At 40.2% G+C, this 21,406-nt stretch overlaps 2 protein-coding genes across 3 annotated transcripts in view; one reads left to right on the top strand and one right to left on the bottom strand.

Moving 5' to 3' along the window:
* COPS4 (COP9 signalosome subunit 4) overlaps nt 1-1,894 on the top strand; it is a 39,008-nt gene extending 37,114 nt beyond the window's left edge. The window contains exon 10 of one of the 2 annotated variants that reach the window (XM_061145651.1): nt 1,373-1,894. In XM_061145651.1, the coding sequence (XP_061001634.1) occupies nt 1,373-1,506 (134 nt within the window). In that variant the 3' untranslated portion in view covers nt 1,507-1,894. The remainder of the gene's footprint in view (nt 1-1,372) is intronic. The other variant, XM_061145652.1, reaches the window with a different exon arrangement.
* Nucleotides 1,895-9,305: 7,411 nt separating this feature from the next.
* The window catches only part of LOC133058745 (placenta-specific gene 8 protein), a 31,155-nt gene continuing 19,054 nt past the window's right edge, over nt 9,306-21,406 (bottom strand). Inside the window, exons 3-5 of the mRNA XM_061145650.1 lie at nt 19,545-19,669; nt 13,359-13,477; nt 9,306-9,590 (exon numbers count right to left, since the gene is read on the bottom strand). Of these exons, the coding sequence (XP_061001633.1) occupies nt 13,373-13,477; nt 19,545-19,669 (230 nt within the window). The 3' untranslated portion in view covers nt 9,306-9,590; nt 13,359-13,372. The remainder of the gene's footprint in view (nt 9,591-13,358; nt 13,478-19,544; nt 19,670-21,406) is intronic.

Raw genomic sequence — 21,406 nt, 5'->3', positions numbered from 1 at the left:
TGTAACAATATTAGGTAATAAATTTATCATAGATTCTACTGTTGATAAAGCAGACCCTGTCCCTCCACTACTATTTTTTAACTGAGTTGAGATGCACATATGTGGGATTAATCATTCCGTATCATTTAGTATGTTTACAGTGTTGTACAACCACCACCTCTGCCTGATTCCAGAACATTTTTATCTTCTCAAATGGAAGCCCCATGCTGCTTAAGAACTTAGTCCTCATACCTCTCTCTCTCCAGCCCCTGGCAACTAATTTCTGTTGTCTCTGTGGATTTACCTGTTCTGGATATTTGATATGAATGAAACCGTACAATATGTGACCTTTCGGCTTCTTTCACTTAATGTAGTGTTTTCAAGTTTCACTCATGTTATAACATGTAGTCAGAACTTTTTTCATTCCTTTTTAAGGCTGAATAATACTTAGTTGTGTAGATATACTATAATCTTGCTTGTTTTTAATTTTCAAAATTATTTTGGCTATTCTCAAACATCAGTTTTTCCATATTAACTTTAGTAATTTTATCTTGTTGAGGAAGCAAAACAGAGAAGGGGGGATTGTCTTGGAAATTTCTTTAAATTTATGTTTTAATAGAAAATGACTGATATTTTTAAGATATTACATCTTTCCAGCTGGAAATGTGATTTGTATCTACTCAAGTTATTTTATGTCCTTTATTAAGATTTTATAGTTTTTTTTCCCTTCATTAATTCTGTGCCCAAATTTGTAAATGTTGATGCTATTTTGGGTGGAACTTGCCCCATAGTTTTTCATTTCTAACTGCAGATTGCTGGTGTAGAGAAAAGCCTGCTAGATCGTGAGGTTTTTTGTTTGGAGTTTAAATATTAAAATATTCTTTACAGTCCAGTAGAGACAGTGTGGAGTAGATAAATAGACTTACTTTCCCCAGCAGGTGGCAGTGTCTTATGAAGGTATAAAGTGAAAGAAAGTGAAAGTCGCTCAGTCCTGCTTGGACTCTTTGTGACCCCACAAGACTATGCAGTCCATGGAATTCTCCCAGGCCAGAATACTGGAGTGGGTAGCCTGTCCCTTCTCCAGGGATCTTATGAAGGTATAAACTGAGTGACAAAAGCACTTCAGTGCTTTGACTTCGGTGAAGTCGCCTTATTGTTGTGGTTGAGGTTGTTTGGTTGGTTTTATTTTGTGTACCTTTGTTTTGTTTTATACTCTGTACCAGTGATTAGAGTACTTTTCTTAACTGTTGCATAATTAGCTTAATTTTAGCAGCCAAGAGTTTTGAAGTAAACTTTTAAAAATCAGTATTTCTGTATTTTGTCTTCTAACTCACGTTCACTATGGTTGCAAAGGAGTAACTTCAGCTTTGTACATTATTCCTTTTTTCTTTAGCACGAGAAGCCCTGCCAACATGGGACAAACAGATCCAGTCACTCTGTTTCCAGGTGAATAACCTGTTGGAGAAAATCAGTCAGACAGCACCAGAATGGACAGCACAAGCCATGGAGGCCCAGATGGCGCAGTGACTCCTTGCAGACCATCTGTGCACACTACATCTGTTTCCATGTTGTACGGATTCATTTCACTCTCTCAGAAACATTTGCATCATGACCTTACATATTTCAATCCCTTTTATGCTGGATTCTATTTAAAGAAGACATTATTAGAGCAGGAAGTACAAGCATTTAAAAGTACGTAGTTCCCATTTATTCAGGGTCTCTGTGTATCAAGCTAACTCAGATGTTTTGAAAGCTTTTTCTTTAAACAAAGTAAGTGAAATAACTGTGGCTAAGAAGTTTGGGATTTGTGATAACTTTGTAGTCATGTAAAACTTAAGCGCATTGTGCCTCTCCACATGTGGTTATTCTAATAAATGGAGAAGTGAGCCAAATAAAAGTAGTAGTTTGTTTTTAATTAGTGAATAGTGTTTTGTTCCTTTTCCATTTCACTTAAAAGCAGACAATTATTTGTCCCTTATGCAAGAAGTGAGAAGATAAACCAAAAAGCCTCTTCCCTAGGTATTCACATTCACAGAGCCAAGAGTCAGCACGTGAAATACCTATACCAAGTCTGAGAGCACACAGTGGGGAATTTTTTATTTAAAGAAAGATCAGCAAAGACTCCTCAGAATCATTCTGGCCTCCCTTCATAGAGAAAATGGGGAAGGACTTTCAAAAAAGAGTTTGTAGGCAACTACCCGTTTCAACTCAAACATGTAAGGAGCTCAAGTAGTCACTCCATCCTCACAGCAAGAAAAGGTTTAACAGGTGGAAAAAAATCCATTCCTTTTCTTAGATCCACGAGAGAATTGAGGTCACAGGGCACACCACCACTCCCCAAACTGGAGAAATAAACAGAGTCACAGTAGAGGTCAGCTTACCAGGAGCAGACCAGCTTGGGCCAGCAACTGGTAAATAGTGAGATGGTAACTTTGACAAATTACTGGAGGCTAACTATGGACTTTTTCCTTGGAAGGAAAGTTATGACCAACCTAGATAGCATATTATAAAGCAGAGACATTACTTTGCCAACAAAGGTCCGTCTGGTCAAGACTATGGTTTTTCCCATGGTCATGTATGGATGTGAGAGTTGGACTGTGAAGAAAGCTGAGTGCCGAAAAATTGATGCTTTTGAACTGTGGTGTTGGAGAAGACTCTTGAGATTCCCCTGGATTGCAAGGAGATCCAACCAGTCCATACTAAAGGAGATCAGTCCTGGGTGTTCACTGGAAGGACTGATGCTGAAGCTGAAACTCTAGTACTTTGGCCACCTGATGCGAAGAGCTGACTCATTGGAAAAGACCGTGATGCTGGGAGGGATTGGGGGCAGGAGGAGAAGGGGACAACAGAGGATGAGATGGGTGGATGGCATCACCGACTCGACAAACATGGGTTTGAGTAGACTCCGGGAGTTGGTGATAGACAGGGAGGCCTGGCGTGCTACGATTCATGGGGTCGCAAAGAGTCAGACACAACTGAGTGACTGAACTGAACTGAACTGACTGAACCATGGATTAGGGCTTCTGTGGTGGCTCAGTGGTAAAGAATGCCTGCAATGCAGGAGATGTGGGTTTGATCCCTGCTTTGGAAAGATCCCCTGGAGAGGGAAATGGCAATCTACTCCAATATTCTTGCCTGGGAAATCCCATGGACAGAGGAGTCTGGTGGGCTGCAGCCCATGGGGTTGCAAAAGAGTTGGACATGACTTAGCAGCTAAACAATAGCAATAAGTTTGGATTGGCAGGACAGTTAAAACCCCCTGGCACTCCAGGAAGTTATCATGATTAAGATGAGGGATCCCAGGGGAGGAGAAAGCAACTATTTTGAAATACTTCCAGATCATTTTCCATGACAAAGGCCTACCCTCTGAAGGAAATTACTCTACCAAGGCCTTATCTGATCTGGGGAAAAGCCCGCTGGATAATTTCAGTCCCTGTTAGCCTACTTGTGACATGACTTAGCAACTAAACAATTTTTTTTTTGGCCTTGTGTCATGGGAGAAGAGATACAGTCTAAGAAATATTTCTAAAGGTCACAGCCCAGGGACCTAGGCTAAAGAAAGGACAGAGATAACAAGATAATTGAATGTTCTCCACACCCTTCCACCATGACAAAATTCCAGTGTAGTATCTGTGAATTATGACTAAGAGTTCCAAGTCAGGCTCTTTAAGAGAATTCCTAGGGGGAAAAACACAACAGAGAAGAAGACAAGAAAAATAAGAGGAATCAAGCCTCCACCTTGATTAAACTTAACAGCTATAGAAAATGTAAAGTGCTGCCTAGCTCCTATCCAGATTAACATAAAACCTTATACTAGAAGCCTGATCGCCTCAGTTCATGTTTCCTGATACATCATGTCTGGCCTCCAAACAAAAAATTACAAAGGATGATAAAAAGCAAGAAAAAAAACAACATAATTAGAAGACACAAATCAAGCATAATCAGACTCAGACATGGCAGAGACGTTGAAATTCTCAGAAGTTTAAAGCAGTGATGTTTAATTTGCTAAGGGCTCTCATGGGAAAAGTAGACAACATGTCAAAGACAGATGTGTAGTGTAATCAGATTGAAATTTCAAAACTATAAAATTTTAGAAATACATATAATTGATACACTAAGAAAGGATGGAGAAAATGGAATCACAATATTTTTAATTAAAACCAGAGCATTAACAACAAAAAATGTGAGGCAAAAACTGATAGAACTGCAAGGAGATATAGATGAGTCCACTATACTTGAAAACTTCAGCACCATTCTGTCAGCAGTGGACAGATTGAGCAGGTAGAAAATTACTAAGTACGTAGTTGAACTCAACAGCACCATCAATCAACTGGATCTAATCTGATATTTCTAAACCACATCTAACAACAGAACACTCAAGCTCACAGAGAACATTCCCCAGAGCAGACCGTATCCTGGGTCATAAAACACACCTCAACAAGTTAAAAAGAATAGAAATCATAAAATGTGTGCTCTCTGACCACAATGAAATGAAACTGGAAATAACAGAAAAGTAGCTGGAAATTTCCTCAAAACTTGGAGATTAAACAACGTACTTCTAAATAACATGCAGATTAAAGAAGAAATCTCAAGAAGAATTTGAAAATATTTTGAGCTAAATGAAAATACAACTTATCAAAATTTGTGGGATGCAGTGCATGTGTTAGGAAAGAAGAAAGATCTAAAATCAATAATTTAAGCTTCCACAAGAGGAAACCAGAAAAAAAGAAAATTAAAATCCAAAGTAAGCAGAAGGGATGAAATAATAAAAATCAGAGTAGAGTGTAAATCAGTGAAACTTGAAAACGGGAAGTTAATAAGAGAAAATCAATGAAATCAAAGCCCTTTTCTCTGAAAAAATGAATAAAATGGTTGACTCTAGCCAGATAAGGAGAAGACACAAATTACTAATATCAGAAATAAAGGGGGTCATCACTACAGATCCTATGAAGATTAGAGGAATAATGAAGGAAATATTATAAATAGCTCTATGCTGACAAATTTGATAACTTAGATGATATGGACTAATTCTATGAGAGATATAATCTACCAAATTCTCACAAAAAACAGTCTGAATAGGCCTATAACTATTAAATTTTTTAAATCAATGATTAATAACCTTCTATAACAGAAAGCACTGGGCCCCGATGAGTTCACTAGTGAATTTTATCAAACATTTAAGGAAGAAATCACACCAATTCTCTACAATCTCAGAAAATAGAAGCATAGAGAACACTTCTTCATTCATTTTTTTTTAAGGCAAGCATCATCCTTCCACCAAAGCCAGATAAAGATATTACAAGAAAGGAAAACTGCAGTTCTGTATCTATCATGAACATAGATGCAAAAATTCTTAACAAAACATTAGCGAGTCAAATCCAGCAACACATAAAAAATTATATGCCGTGACCAAGTGGGATTTATTCCAGGTGTATAAATTGGTTCAACATTAAAAAATCAATTAATGTAGCTCATCACATCTATAAGCTGTGGAAGAAAAGTTCTTTGGTCATACCAATAAATAGAGAAAAAGCATTTTTATAAAACCCAACACCTATTCATGATAAAAAATTTCAACAAGCTAGAAATACAGAGGAATTTCCTCAATTTAATAAAGAATATGTACAAAAACCCCATAGCTAACTTCATAATGATGAGAAACTAGATTGCTAGATTCTTTCCCCTAAGATCAGGAATAAGGCAAAGCTGTCCACTCTCACCACTCCTATATTTTTGGCTGTGCCTGGGGGCTTGTGGAATCCCTCACCAGTTATTGAACCTGCACCCTTGGCACTGAAGGCAGAGTCCTAACTACTGGACTACCAGGGAATTCCCTCACCACTCTTATTGAACATTGCATTATAGTCCTGGGTGATGCCGTAAGACCAGAAAAGAAAGTTAACCTTTAAATACAGATTGGCTGCAGATGGTGACTGCAGCCATGAAATTAAAGACGTTTGCTCCTTGCAAGGAAAGCTATGACCAACCCAGAGAGCATATTAAAAAATGGAGACGTTACTTTGCTGACAAATGTCCATATAGTCAAAGCTATGGTTTTTCCAGTAGTCATGTATGGATGTGAGATTTGGACCATAAAGAAAGTGCCAAAAAATTAATGCTTTTGAACTGTGGTGTTGGAGAAAACTCTTGAGAGTCCCTTGGACTGCAAGGAGATCAAACCAGTTGATCCTAAAGGAAATGAGTCCTGAATATTCATTGGAAGGACTGATGCTGAAGCTGAAACTCCAATACTTTGACCACCTGATGCATAGAAGTGACTCCTTGGAAAAGACCCTGATGCTGGGAAAGATTGAAGGCAGGAGGAGAAGGGGACGACAGAGGATGAGATGGTTGGATGGCATCACCAACTCGATGGACATGAGTTTGAGCAAGCTCTGGGAGTTGGTGATAGACAGAAAAGCTTGGCGTGCTGCAGTCCATGGGGTCGCAAGAGTCGGACACAACTGAACAACTGAACTGAACTCAACTGGGAAGGAAGAAATAAAACTATCTCTGTTCACAGTTGACATGATTATCTATGTAGAAAATCTCAAGGAACCAGAAGAAAAAATTCTTGCAACTAATAAGCAGTCATAGCCAAGTTGCAGGATATGAGATTAATATACAAAAGTCAGTAGATTTCAGGACTTCCCTGGTGGTCCAGTGGTTACGAATCTGCCTTCCAATGCGGGGTTGCAGGTTTGATTCCTGGTCCAGGAACTAAGATCCCGTGTGTCGTGGGGCAACTAAGCCTACACGCTGCAACTACTGAGCTCGGTGCCACAACTAGAGAAGCCCACACAGTGCAGTGATAGATCCTGTGTGCCGCAACTAAGACCCAGCACAACCGGATAGATATGTTTTAAAGGTCAATTGCTTATATATAAGCAATGAGCATTTGGAATTGGAAATTTGAAATAAGTATGTGTGTTTGAAGTAGGGAAAACAGGAAATTTGGAGAGTGAAAACATGGTGGGAGAATAGGCTAAAGAGGTAGACTGAGGTTACATCGTGAAGGATCAGGGAAATTTTTTTTAGGATGTTTACAATTTTCTCAAGGCAAGCAGTGTACAAGGATGGACTGGGGAGAAAGCAATGGGAGCTGGAGTTACTAGAGCTGAGAAACTAACTCAGGAGCTATAAACATGAATCTCAAAAGACGTAATGTGGGCTTGGACTACATTCTTGGCAGTGGAGACAAAGAGGAGAGGACAGAGTAATTCATTCAATAATTGATCTCTTCAGTTCAGTCGCTCAGTCGTGTCTGACTCTGCGACCCCATGGACTGCAGCACGCCAGGCTTCCCTGTCCATCACCAATTCCCGGAGGCTACTCAAACTCATGTCCATTGAGTCGGTGATGCCATCCAACCATCTCATTCTCTGTTGTCCCTTCTCCTCCTGCCCTCAATCTTTCCCAGCATCAGGGCCTTTTCCAGTGAGTCAGTTCTTGGTATTAGGTGGCCAAAGCGATTTGCGTGTGTATCTACTAGATGTCAGGCATTTTTCTAGGCACTGTAGATATAGGAACAAATAAAACAGATCATCCACTAGGGTTATCAAGTGGAGTTTAAGTGACAGAAGTTGGTGTCTGAGTAGATGTGAGGAGAAGGGAGAAGGGTGTGATGAGACAATTCAGGTTTCAACGGTATCTAGATTTATTACCTTGAAAACCTGGGTAGTGAAATCGTTTGACCTGTTGGATAGAGAATGGGTAGGGGAAAACCAAGAAGCACTTGTTTTGTAGGCAGTGGAAGAGACATTCTGAAGATCAATAGTACAGAAGAAACTAGAAATACAGTCCTCCTTGGTATATAGGAGGCATTTGAAGCTATGAGAATAGATGATTCTAAAAAGGAAATGGCAACCCACTCCAGTGTTCTTGTCTGGAGAATCCTAGGGGCGGCAGAGCCTGGTGGGCTGCCGTCTATGGGGTCGCACAGAGCCGGACACGACTGAAGCGACTTAGCAGCAGCAGCAAGAAGACTATGCGGAGAAGCCAACGGCACCCCACTCCATTACTCTTGCCTGGAAACTCCCATGGACAGAGGAACCTGGTAGGCTGCAGTCCATGGGTCACTAAGAGTCGGATACGACTGAGCGACTTCACTTTCACTTTTCACTCTCATGCATTGGAGAAGGAAATGGCAACCCACTCCAGTGTTCTTGCCTGGAGAATCCCAGGGACGGAGGAGCCTGGTGGGCTGCGGTCCATGGGGTCACACAGAGCCGGACACGACTGAAGCGACTTAGCAGCGGCAGTAAGAAGACTATGAGGTGTGAAAGGAGTGGACCCAGGATAGAACTTGGCAAAACACCTACATCTATAAGGCAAGTGAAAAAAGGGGGCAAAGGACTCAAGTTTGAGTGCCTATTAAGTTCCAGGTGGTTTTACATTTTTTCTCACTGAAATTTCACAATATACTTATAGTGAAATACCTACTTACAGTAGATATTTCTACTAATAGTTATTTTTACTTATAATAGATATTTCTACTGGTCTAAAGGTTGCCTTCCCCCACCCTCCACCCCAACAAATGAAATGGACTCAGGAGTGTAGGGGGAGAAAGAAAGGAAATTAGGAAGTGAGATTTTCAGCAGGGCAAAATGTTGCAGAGGATAAACAGGACAAGAAATGTGAAAAAAAGAAATGATTGCTTCACACGTTTATCTATCAGTATTTAACCAAAATGGAATCATATTGAATTTGACAATTGAATTTTTATTACTTGCTTTGATACCTCATATGCAAAAGAGAAAATCAATAACACAACAATGAAACCATCAAGTATGCAGTTGGGAAGCAGAACCTAGTGCATTGTTGCTTTGTCAGCATTAATAATGCTTGTAAATAACACGAAAAGGAGGGAAAGCGTTGGTTAAATGTACTGTAAGTGTCTTAGAACAGGGGTCCCCAACCTCTGGAATGTAATGCCTGGTGATCTGAGGTGGAGCTGATGTAATAATAATAGAAACAAAGTGCATAATAAATGTAATGTGCTTGAATCATCCAGAAACCATCCTTCCCTCTCCCTCCTCCCCCGGCCCCACCCCACCCCACCCCTACCCCCAGCCCCCATTCATGGCAAAATTGTCTTCCATGGAACCGGTCCCTGGTTCAAAACGGTTGGGGACCACTGACTTAGAATAGTTGTCTGTAGTCTTTTTCTCTCTCTCTTAAACTTCTTAGATGAAAGAGAGCTGAATTGCTGTGGACCAAAATCTCCTGTTAGGAAAACAAACTATAAGAACAAAATTATGATATTGGCCCTTGGAATTGACTGATGACAGGAAGACATTTTATTGAGAGCAAAGAACTGTAAAGAATCATGCTTGTAAAATCTTTTATTTGATTATATTTTAAAATGTAATACAGAATTTATAAGCTGGAAAACTTAATAGCAAGGAGAAACTACGCTGGACCATTTGGCAAAACTAAGGGATAACACTCCTTTGAAATAAAAGTTCAGTTTTTTTTAAACCCCACTGACTGTGATTAAAAATATCAATTATATTTCAATTGCAGAAAGTGGAAAAGCTGAAGAGGTGTTGAGCTCTTCACTGGGTCAGGAGAGCGACCACAGAAGACAGGGGGAGAAAGGAGCTCTTCACCTACGAGGGACACAAAAAAAATAAGGTTAAATTTTCTCAATCTGCTTTTTAATTTTTAATAAAGATTTAATTTTAGAATCATTTTAGATTTATAGAAAAGTTGCAAAGAGAGTTCCCATATAACTGCACCAGTTTCCCTACTGGCTAGCATCTTACTATGGTAGGTGTATCACAACTAATGAACCAATGTTGATAGATTATTGATCAAAGACTGTCCTTTATTCAGATTGCCCAGTTTTTACATAATGTCCCTGTGCTGTTCCAAGATCCCATTCAGATAGCATATTACCTCTACTCATTGTTTCCTTAAGCTCCTCTAAACTGTGACTGCACATTTCTCGTTTCTGATGACCTTGACAGTTTTGAGGAGAATCTGCCTTAATTTTTGTATTTTGCAGAATGGGCCTCAGGGTTTTTGTCTGATGTTTTTCTGATGGTTAGACTGGAGTTGTGGGGTGTCGAGAGGAAGACCACAGAGGTAAAGCACCAGTTTCATCACATCATTTTAGGGGTACATGCTATCAACAGGACACCACTGATGATGATAACTAGCTAAAGTAATTTTGTCTGGTTTTTCCACCTGGTTAGTCTTCCAAGGTTATTCCCGCCTCCCCTTCCCCTTTTCATACTGTACACTTTGAAAGTCGCTATGCAAACCATACTTAAGAAGTGGGAAATAATGCTTTCTTTCCTTACAGGAGGCATACCTTCATTAATTATGTAAAATTCTGTACTTCTGGGAAATCTGTCTATTTTCCCTTTTTAGTTGGTTCTTATACCTCTTTGCCTCAGTCTGTTTTTAACATAAATCACATTATTCTTTAATCTTTATCTTTTGATTCTCCCATTACAGATATTTGGATATGTAAAGTTTTATTGTCAATGAATAACGTAGGGTCCAAGCTGATGAGCAAGAGTCAGGACCACCAAGATATTTTACATCAAACCAGCTTAAAAATTCAGAGAGATAGTTTCCTTGAAGTTAAAAAAAAAAAAAAAAAAAGCTCAGATGCCAGGATTTATGTATGTGTGGATAGCTCTTAATATTTTATCCAAATTGTCTCATGTGTTTATTTAAACAGTGTTGAAATGATGTAAGGCCACCTCTGCTTCTGACCTTACCCTGTCCAGTCTGTGTACATACCATTACCAGGTTAATTTTTCTAAAACATAACTCTACATATGTTACTCCTTTACTTACAACCTAAAATAATTCCCCTGCCTGAATGCTAAGTTGCTTTAGTCGTGTCTGACTCTTTGTGACCCTATGGACCGTAGCCCACAAGGCTCCTCTGTCATGGTATTCCCCAGGCAAGAATATTGGAGTGGGTTGCCATGCCCTCCTCCACGGGATCTTCCTGACTCAGGGACTGGACCTGTGTCTCTTATGTCTCCTGCTTTGGTGGGCAGATTCTTTACCACTAGGGCCACATGGGAAACCCCAAAATAACTCCCCAGTGCTTACCAAAAAAAAGCCCAGATCATTAGCCTAGTATTCATGACACTGTAGTAAAACATTTCATTTCTCATTATTTTCCCCCTTATGTGTTCCTGCCAAGAGGAACCTAAACTCATAAATATGTTTTTTCCTCTTTTTGCCTCTGTAGTTTCATTGGGCCTCCCTGGAGGCTCAACCGGAAAGCATCCATCTGCAGTGCAGTAGCCATAGGAGACGTAGGTTCGATCCCTGGGTTGGGAAGCTCCCCTGGAGGAGAGCATGGCAGCCCACTCCAGTATTCTTGCCCGGGGAATCCCATGGACAGAGGAGCCCGGTGGGCTACGGTCTGTAGGGTCGCAAAGAATCAAACATGACAGAACGCCCTAGCATAGCACAGCACATAGTTTCATTCATGCTGCTGTTGAGAGGCAACACCCATTTCTATTCATTAAATTCCCATCTTCAGTCAGAAATCTTCTGTTGGTCCCATCTGATCTATTTCTACCCTTGTCCACCCCGCGCTGTGCCCTGGGAAGCTGACCTGTGTACCCTAGCAACACCATCCTTGTCTCTGCCTTCCTGGTGGGTTCAGCCAATGGGAAGCCCAGAAGGACGTCAGAACGTGAGGTCAGGGCGCCTTCCCCGGTGACTGCTTCCTGCGGGGCTGCCCTGGGCTGCTCAGGCCCGCTCAGGGCAGCCATCATACAGCTTTCTCCTTTGGGATTCTAGTCACTGCCCCCTCCCCTCCTCCAGAGGCCCGGGGCTGGTCACGGCTCCCATCTCCTGTCTCCTCCCGCCCACCCTGCAGGTGGTTTCATTAAATCCTTCTCTTCCCACAGCTTGGGTGCCACATATTTCCTCTTGCGACCCTGATGCTCACTTCCTCTTCAGAATCAAAAACCACTTCTTTCAAGAAACTTTCACTTGTACGTCTCACAGAATATCATCTTTTCTACCTCTGAGCATAAAATAGCACTTTGTCTAAAGGCATTGGTCAAAGTTTACGTTTTATTAATGCTGTTTTTTGGAGTATAAAGTCTCAAAGGACAAGAGGACAAGAGGACCAACTTATTTCCTTTTGTTCCCCCAAATCCTAACAGTGTCCCACACGGTACTAGGTACTTGAGACATTATGTGCTACACACATGAATATTTAAAAATGTACCTTCCAAGAGTTATGTTTGTTAAACTATACAGAGTTCTCATTCACTTGAGAAAGGAAGTGGAATTTTTGCAAAGAATGGGAAAATTAATGTTTTCTTCCCATACTCAAGATATGTTCTATAGAAGATCATCAAAATCATGTTGATTTCTACTTTACTACATCCTTGATAGCTAATTCTGAGAATCTTGGAAGAAAGAGTTGAAAAATAACTTGATTGAATTTCAGATGATGACATTCTACATAACATTTCCAAATATTCTATATAGTATTCCATCTCTTTCAAAGTCTACCATCTCCAATAAGACTTTTCTGTTTAACCTCACTTCAAGTATTGATATGCTTTATGCCACAATCAATCCAAATTTATGTAACATAATTTTCACTTGCTGTACTACTTCGTAATTATTTACCAGTTTCTTTTGTCAGTTTGTTTGTATTAGGAGGGAGCATGTATTCACTACTTTTGTATCTCACCACACTCTTGTATTTTATATATATATATATATATATATATATATATATATATATATATACATGCTTTTGCAAGTGGTGTTTCATTAATAGACCACTAGAATTCTGAGAAGTCTAGAAAAGCCATCCCTTTATTTATAAAAATACAGTTTCAAAATATAGAGTTATGAACTGAATGTTTGTGTACCGCTCCCCAAACTGGGATATTGAAACCCCAACCCCCAATGTGATGGTATTAGGAGATGGAGCCTTTGGGAGTTAATAAGGTTTAGATGAGATCATGAAGGTGAGGTCCCCATGATGAGATTACTATCCTCATAAGAGGAAAGACCAAAACACTTTCTCTCTCTAGTCTTTGAAGACACAACAAAAAGGTAGCCAACTGCAAGCTAAGAAGAGCACCCTCTCCAAGAAACTGAACTGGCTCATACCTTGATCTTGGACTTCCCACCATCCAGAAGTCTGTGAGACATAAGTTCCTGATGTTTAACCTGTTCAGGCCATTTTGTTATAGTAGCTTGAACAAACCAGTACAGCTATCTTCTTCATAAGAAGAAATCAAAATCTATCTTTCTATTAAGATAACATTTGAAAGACTTAAAGAACTGCTATTATTGAATTATTGTTCAAAATAATACTTTGTTTACAAAGCCCTTAATTACATTTCTAAACATTCACAGATTCTGGGACTTACCATTGATTCTTTTTTTAGAAAGTGCGATTGGCTCTCCTTCTGTTGATGTCTCTCTTGATTTGGCAAAGAGAACACAGAGGACAGCAAAGGGTCACCATGTAGTCATCACAAATGGATCCCTGTTGGAAAATAGAAAAGAAACAGAAGTGTAAAAATTCACCTATGTGGAAATAAAGGCTCGTGGGTTTTCAAGACATTTTGAAGAGAAGCAGAAATCGCTGATGCTTTGAATTTGAAGTTGGGATGGATACATTCAGGAAAACATTAGCTGATTTATCCACATAACTCCTGTCTCTTTTTATCACATCAAATGTTTTCCTGCACTTTGTAATATTGAAAATAGAAGAAATCCAACCAGGGGCTTCCCTGGTGGTTCAGTGGTAAAGAATCCACCTGCCAATGCAGAAGACCCAGGTTGGATCCCTGGTCTGGGAAGATCCCACATGCTATGGGGCAACTAAGCCCCTGTACCACAACTATCGAGGCCACACTCTGGACCCCAGGAACTGCAATTACTGAGTCCATGTGCTGCAACTACTGAAGTCCATGCTCTCTAGAGCCGGCGCTCTGCAACAAGAGAAGCTACTGCAGTGAGAAGCCCACACACTGCGTAGCCCCCGTGTGCCGCAACTAGAGAAAAGCCTTCTCAGGAACAAGGACCCAACACAGCCAAAAAAAAGTAAATACATAAAATTTAAAAAAGGAAAAAGAGTCCATGAGGCAAAAGAGGCAAAAGATTAAAGAGAGGTGAAAGATTGGAAAAAAAAAAAAAAAAGAAAGAAAAGATCCAACAAACTATCAAAGGAAGGTAAAATAAACAGTTTCAGGAAGTAAAATCTCAAAATTCTTTTCTCCTATACCCTTTCCCTGCATCAGGAAGCTCCTAGAGGGTGCCCCCACCAGAATGAAGAAGCAAACTAAGAAAGAAGAGAATGTGGGGTATAAGAAACCAGAACCTAACATGCAGGACTGGTTAAAGGAATCCCCAGGTCAAGATGATGGAGATGGCAGGGCGGAAGCAGAGCATGAGGAATGGAAAACTGGTTCAAAGGGTAGCAGGTCACGGAGTGATTTCATCAAAAAGATGAAGATGATAGGATGTCTGTGTGATGTTTAGGGAAGAGATTTAGAAAACTGGAAAGAGTTTGGGATTGGATTACTTCTAAGTAAATGGAAAACTCCTAATGAAAAAGTCAAGAGTTATTAATAGTAGGAAAAACTAAGTTTAGTAGAAAAGGCAATCATTGTTCATTACACAATTCAACTCAGCTCTGAAGAGCAAATATAGGTGTCATAATGTAAATGCTAAATATGGACTTAGCCAAAATTATATATAATCATATTGGAGGGGGGCTTCCCTTGTGGCTCAGCTGGTAAAGAATCCACCTACAATTTGGGAGACCTGGATTTGATCCCTGGATTGAGAAGGTCCCCTGGAGAAGGGAAATGCTACCTACCCCGATATTTTGGCTTAGAGAATTCCATGGAGTGTATAGTATATGTGCTGCCAAAGCGAGCACTCCATGGACTGTATAGTCCATGGGGTCGCAGAGAGTTGGACAAAACTGAGCAACTTTCACTTCATATATTGGAGGGAGTTGGGTAGGGGTAGAGTGCATGTCCGTGGTGCAGAAGGGGGAGAAAACAGAACTAAATTCTCATCTTCCATGATGGGAGGCCCCTAGACAACGCCCCCAAATGAACAGTCAAAAGGTAGCAATACAAGTCTACAATTTGGAGATATGGAGGAAAACGGCTCTGGGAAAGAGGAAATGGGGAATAGAAGTTTGGGGACTACTATTTTTCTCAACAAACCTTGTAAATTAGGTAATGTTAACAACTATGTGCTTGCAGAGCTTTGTTAAATAACATTCAAGCCGCACTAGAAAAAAGGGCTGGGGGGACTTAGTGAGCCAGAAATCTTCCGAAATTTTTGAAAAAAAAAAATGAAGCAGATGGGATTATGTTGATGGAGAAAAGTAAAACAGAACTCAGGAACATGAAACTTAACATAATCAGGGGCACCGCGTTAGATAAACCCCAAACCTAAACCTGTGAGATCAGAAAGGAGGAAGGAACAGGCTGGGGAATGAAAGACGGGAGGTTAACTGAAGCCAGCTTTTGTGGCTGGGCCAGCCCAGAACGGCCAGCTGCGGCCTTGCCTGGGGCACAGTGCAGAGCAGTTTAACGGACAACCTCATGTGGGCTTTGGGGCCCCAGCAAAGAAGAGGGGTGAGATAAGTGGGGAGCTATTCACCCATTGCATAAGAGGCCAGGCTCCCAAGGACTCACCACAAAAGTGTTAAGAGAAATAGTAAGAAGTAAAGACATTTTAGCACAGCAGAGACATCTAAATCATTCCCACCGATGAGACAGGCAAATTGTTCTATGTTTCCTATTCATCAAATGTTAATTTTTCCTACTTTTTTTTTTTTGGCTGAATAGACCTTTCCTGGTTCCCTTTGTTCCCTTTGCTGTGCTGTGCTTAGTCACTCAGTCGTGTCCGACTCTTTGCGACCCCATGAACTGTATAGCCTGCCAGGTTACTCTGTCCATGGGGATTCTCCAGGCAAGAATACTGGAGTGGGTTGCCATGCCCTCCTTCAGGGGATCTTCCCAGCCCAGGGATTGAACCCAGGTCTCCTGCATTGCAGGCAGTTTCTTTACCATCTGAGCCACTAGGGAAGCCCTTTGTTCCCTTTAGCAGTAATTTTTTTTTTTTAAGATTTTTTTTTTTTTTTGGATGGGGACCGTTTTTAAAGCCTTTATTGAATTTGTTACATTATTGCTTCATTGTTTCATGTTTTGTTTCTTTGGCCTTGAGACATGTGGGATCTTGGCTCCTTGAGCAGGGATCGAATGCCCCACCCTACGCTGGAAAGTGAAGTCTTAACCACTGGACCATTAGCGAAGTCCCCTTTTAGTAGTTTCAGATGTTCCACAACTAATTTTTATCCTTTTAGTGATGATCCTGAAATTTTTACCCACAACTTAATATTATATTTATCTTGAGATTCATCCAAATTGTGTTTATCAATAGTTCATTCCTTTTTATTGTTGAGTAGTATACTATTACTAGACCACAATTTGTTTATTCATTCACCTGCTGGGGGACATTTAGGATGTTTTTTTAGTTTTTGGCTATTGCAAGCAAAACTACTCTAAATATTTGTGTACAAGTCTTGATATGGATATATATTTTTGCAGGGTAGATATCTAGGAGCAGAATGGCTGGGCCAAAAAGCAGGTGTATGTTTAACTTTTTAAGAAACTATGTTTTACACTCCAACCATCAGTGCATGAGGGTTTCGGTTCCTCCATATAAGCTAACACTTGGTGTGAGTTAGTCTGTTTATTTTAGCTGTCCCAATAGATATATGGCAGTACCTCACTATGGTTTTCATTTGCATTTCTCTAGTGACTGATGATGTTGAACATCTTCTTATGTACTTATTTGCCATTCAAATATTTTCTTTTTTTTTTTTCTAATTTTTTTGGGGGTTAAAAATACTTAGCATGAGTTCCGCCTTCCTAACACATTTTAAGTGTACACAACAACTTGATGAATCCTCAAAAAATCATACTGAGTGAAAGACGCTGCATAAAATAGTACACTGTATGGTGGAAAGTGAAAGTCGTTCAGTCCTGTCCAACTCTTTACAACCCCATGGACTATATAGTCCATGGAATTCTCCAGGCCAAGATACTGGAGAGGGTAGCTGTTTCCTTCTCCAGGGGATCTTCCCAACCCAGGGATTGATCCAAGCCTTTCGCATTGCAGGCAGATTCTTTACCAGCTGAGCCACTAGTAAAGCCCAAGAATACTGGAGTGGGTAGCTTATCCCTTCTTCAGCTGATCTTCCTGACCCAGGAATTGAACTGGAATCTCGTGTACTATAGGCGGATTCTTTACCAGCTGAGCTACCAGGGAAGCCCACACACTATGTAGTTCTCTTATATAAAATGGTAGACAATGAAAACTAATCTACAGTGACAGAAAGCATATTGGTGGTTGCTTTGGGAAGAAGTAGGGGAAAAGAAGGAAAGATTACAAAAGTATGTGAGTAGATAGTACCTTTCAGATTTTGAATGTGCATATCCTGTGATCTATCAATCAAATCTATTAACAGTATACTATCCTACAAAAATACCAGTGTGTACAAAATGCTGTGTACAACTGCAGCATTACTTAAGGTTTCATCAATAAGAAAGTGATTAAGTAAATAATCTATATGATGGAATACTATGCAGACATGAAAAAGAATCTATATTACGGACATAAAGGGGGTCTACCTTATATTAAGTGGAAAAAAACAGGTTATAATATAGTATGAACTCATTTAAAACATAGAAACAAAATAAAAGAGCCCTGCAAATCCCAAACCACATATGTTTAGCTCTAGAGTTATAGGTGTAGTTACATCTAATCTATCTATCTATTTATATGCCTTAGAGGAGAACAAAAGCCCAAAGACTGAATGCTCAGTCGTGTCTGACTCTTTGTGACCCCATGGACTATATAGCCCATCAAGCTCCTCTGCCCATGGAATTTTCCAGGCAAGGTTACTAGAATGGGTTGCCATTTCCTACTCCAGGGGATATTCCCAATCCAGGAATCAAACTGGTGTCTCTTGTGTCTCCTGCATTGGCAGGCAGATTCTTTACCACTGAGAGGTAAAGCCTTATAGGAGGATGCACACCAAATTATTGATATTAATAAAATTTTTATCACTGAATAGTGGAATTGGGCATAAAGCAGTTAGATTTTCACTTTTTATTTTATATATCTCTATGTTTAAATTTGTCATAAAATTACCTATACATGTAATATTTTTATGATTAAAAAACTAACAAATGTTTTAAGCAAAAAAATAGTTTCAATGGAGTAAAATTAGCTCCTTAAATATTCTATTTATTTGTTCTGTGATGGTTAATTTTATGTGTCAACTTGGCTAGGCCATAGTACCCACATATTCAGTCAAATGCTATTCTGGATGTTTCTGTGAGGGTAATATTTCAGATGAAATTAATGCTTAAATCAGTAAACTTAGAGCAACCATCCAGAATGTGGGTGGGCCTCACCTAATTTTTGAAGGCCTTAATAGAGAAAGAGCGATCTCCCCTGAACAAGAAGGAATTCTGCCAGCAGGCTGCCTTTGGACTCTGCAACTCTTCCCAGCCTGTCAACCCGTCTTGCTTTTTGGACTTACCAGTCCCCACAATGCTATAAGGCAATTCCTTAAAATTTCTTGCTCTCTTTATATATCTATATTCATATCATCTCTATCTCCTTTTGGTTCTGTTTCTGGAGAGCACTAAAACCTTCTGTTACATAAGTGAAGCTTATGGTGTAATGAAGGGGGCATCCCAGGTGGTGCTAGTGCTTAAGAACCTTTCTGCCAATGCAGGAAACATAAGAGACGCTGGTTCGAGCCTTGGGTCAGGAAGATCCCCTGGAGGAGGGCATGGCAACCCACTCCAGTATTCTTGCCTGGAGAATCCCATGGACAGAATCCTGTGGACAGAGCCCTTGGTGGTCTACAGTGCACTGGGCCACAGAGAGTCAGATGTGACTGAAGTGACTTAGCATGGTGTAATGGAATGTGCAGGCATGAAAAGTTAGAGTTGAGTAATGACTCCTTTTCGACTAGTGCATTTCTTTGCCTGAGTTATTCTACCTTTTAAAACTTTTCTCATCTGTAAAATGTGGTAGATCTACTTACTTTACAGGGATGGTGCGAGGTTTTTGTGATGTAACATGTAATGTACTTGGGGCATAGTACAGGCATGGCTCTGAACAATCCTCTTCCGTTGTGTGACATACATTGCAAATATGAGAGTTGTTTGTTTTCTATGGTTTTCACAGAGATGTGGAAGGAGGTCATATAACCAGAGGATCTATTGCTACAATAATAGAATGCACATGCCAGGTTGCACATGCCAGGAAACTCCTACCAACCAAATTTATTTGATGCCTGCGGCCATGTCCTCCTCCAGGGGATCTTTCCTACCCAGGGATTGAACCCATGTCTCTTATATCTCCTGCATCTGCCTCTTTCTTTACCACTAGCGCCACCTGGGAAGCCCCAGTTCAGTTGACAGACACCATCAAATGGTCTCCATGTTTATCACAATTATTTTGAATGTGGGTGCATATTCGAATGATACATATGGTAAAAGATTCACCGGAATGCCGTATCGAGTCCTGTAGAGGGTCCTCATCGCGACAGTTGCTCCGCACAGACAGCATTCATTCATGTCAGCTGCAACTTGACATGCAAGACACGTGAAGCAAAATGTGCCGCAGAGACCTGGATGCGTGAAAACAGAGGTATGAATTACTGCATTCTGCCCTCCACCATGGTTGAGAGTTAGGGTGTGCTCATGGATGGCAGTTCCAAGCCCTGGGGCCTTTCTCACATAGTCGGCTGCCAAGGCCGACCTCATTGCTCCTGTTCAACATCACATCAGCTTCCCCCCGGCCCCCCTAGTACTGCCTTCTTCCATGTACTGGATGACTCACTGAAACCTGGCCCCGTTCAGAGGTTATCCTCACTACCCACAATGCCTCCGTCTGAAGTCCAGGAGTGAGGTCAAATAACGTGAAAAGTTCTCCAACAGGAACCTACTCAAGAAGCCGAGGTGTCACTCACAGAAACGGGGCCTCCAGTGCTCTGGGAAGATGCTGCTGCTTGATCTGAATATGGAATGATGATTAGGAATTTTATAGATTAAGGAAAGGGGAAAGAGCCTCTTTAGATAACTTGGTTTGTCTTAGCAATGGCTGGATTTGCATAACGTGGCTGGAACCAGGGATGGGGGAAGAATGGGGGTGAAGCTGGATCCAAGGCAGGGTGGAGCCTGGATGATTTGGAAGTATGAGTGTTCAGAGGGGGTCACAGAAATCATGAAGAACTTCTGAAATATTTTAAGAAGGGAGAACGATTTGGTCAGATCTGTGATTTAAGAAATTATATGTGAAGGTTGTTTTAAGCTCATATTAGAACTTGTAACTCACTTATTCAAGTAACAATACTAGGGTTTGGAGGATTAGAATATTCCTCTTTAGAAGGTTTTATTGTTGTGGTTTCATGATCACTATGATTTGCAGATGTTGAACTAATGTCCTGAGAAGTGCAAGTGACCAGCCCGGGTCATGCAGCAGGACAAGGAGAGCAAATCAACAAGTTCAGTGGTTCCATGTCCCAGGTGATTCTTTCCCTCTATGCTTTCCAATGTAATTATCAACTCCGTTCCAAATTTTAATTCCTCTGCCAAGTTAAAGGTTAATAGGTTTTCCTTTCCTGTCTCAGAACACTGGGTAGATCTGAAACAGGTGAAAGAAAGAAACAAATGAACAAAAAACCTCTGAGTAAAATTTGTTTTATTTTTTATTTTGTAGGCAGGTTTGTTTGTTTCTTGCTTGGTGTTGAGAACTAAGCATTTGGCCTCTCTGACATGCACATCTTATCCCGAGCTTTTCTTCTCTCAGGTATACTTGGATCTCATAAAATGAAACAAAGCAGAAAATGAAGCAGAGTTAGAGATATTTTACCCACTGAGCAGTTAATTGCCTTCAGAATTCTTTATTCTTCTCTGTATAACAATCCTAAATGTATAAATAAAAATAATGCTTATGTGAGCTCATGCTGAAACCATGGATGAAAATGAACCCTTGTGTATGGGGCACAGTGTAACTGTAGTGAGTTTAATTGATGTGTAACAAAAGCAGTCTTTTTTCTTTTTAATAAAGTTAAACTTTAAACATCTCTTCTAATATAATGTATGGTTTATTTATATTAGGCCAAGCCTGTTCATTATTCAAATCATTGCCTTTTTTTTTTTTTTCACTTAACTCCAGAACTTTTTTAGGAGTAAGACTATCCTTTGAAGGGTGAAGAAGAATGAACTTACAATCAGTACAGGGTTTTTTTGTTAGCAAAGCATTGCCTGACATGCAGGGTATCTTGGAATGAGAGGAGAACTTTTATTACACCATAAGGGAGAAATGAAGGAAAGATATGAGTAAACTGTGGAGGACAGAGGAC

This window comes from Dama dama, chromosome 6, assembly GCF_033118175.1.
Source record: "Dama dama isolate Ldn47 chromosome 6, ASM3311817v1, whole genome shotgun sequence".
NCBI classification, from domain to species: domain Eukaryota; kingdom Metazoa; phylum Chordata; class Mammalia; order Artiodactyla; family Cervidae; genus Dama; species Dama dama.
The sequence above is the reverse complement of the archived record's forward strand: the minus strand, read 5'-3'. Positions and strand labels throughout refer to the sequence as shown.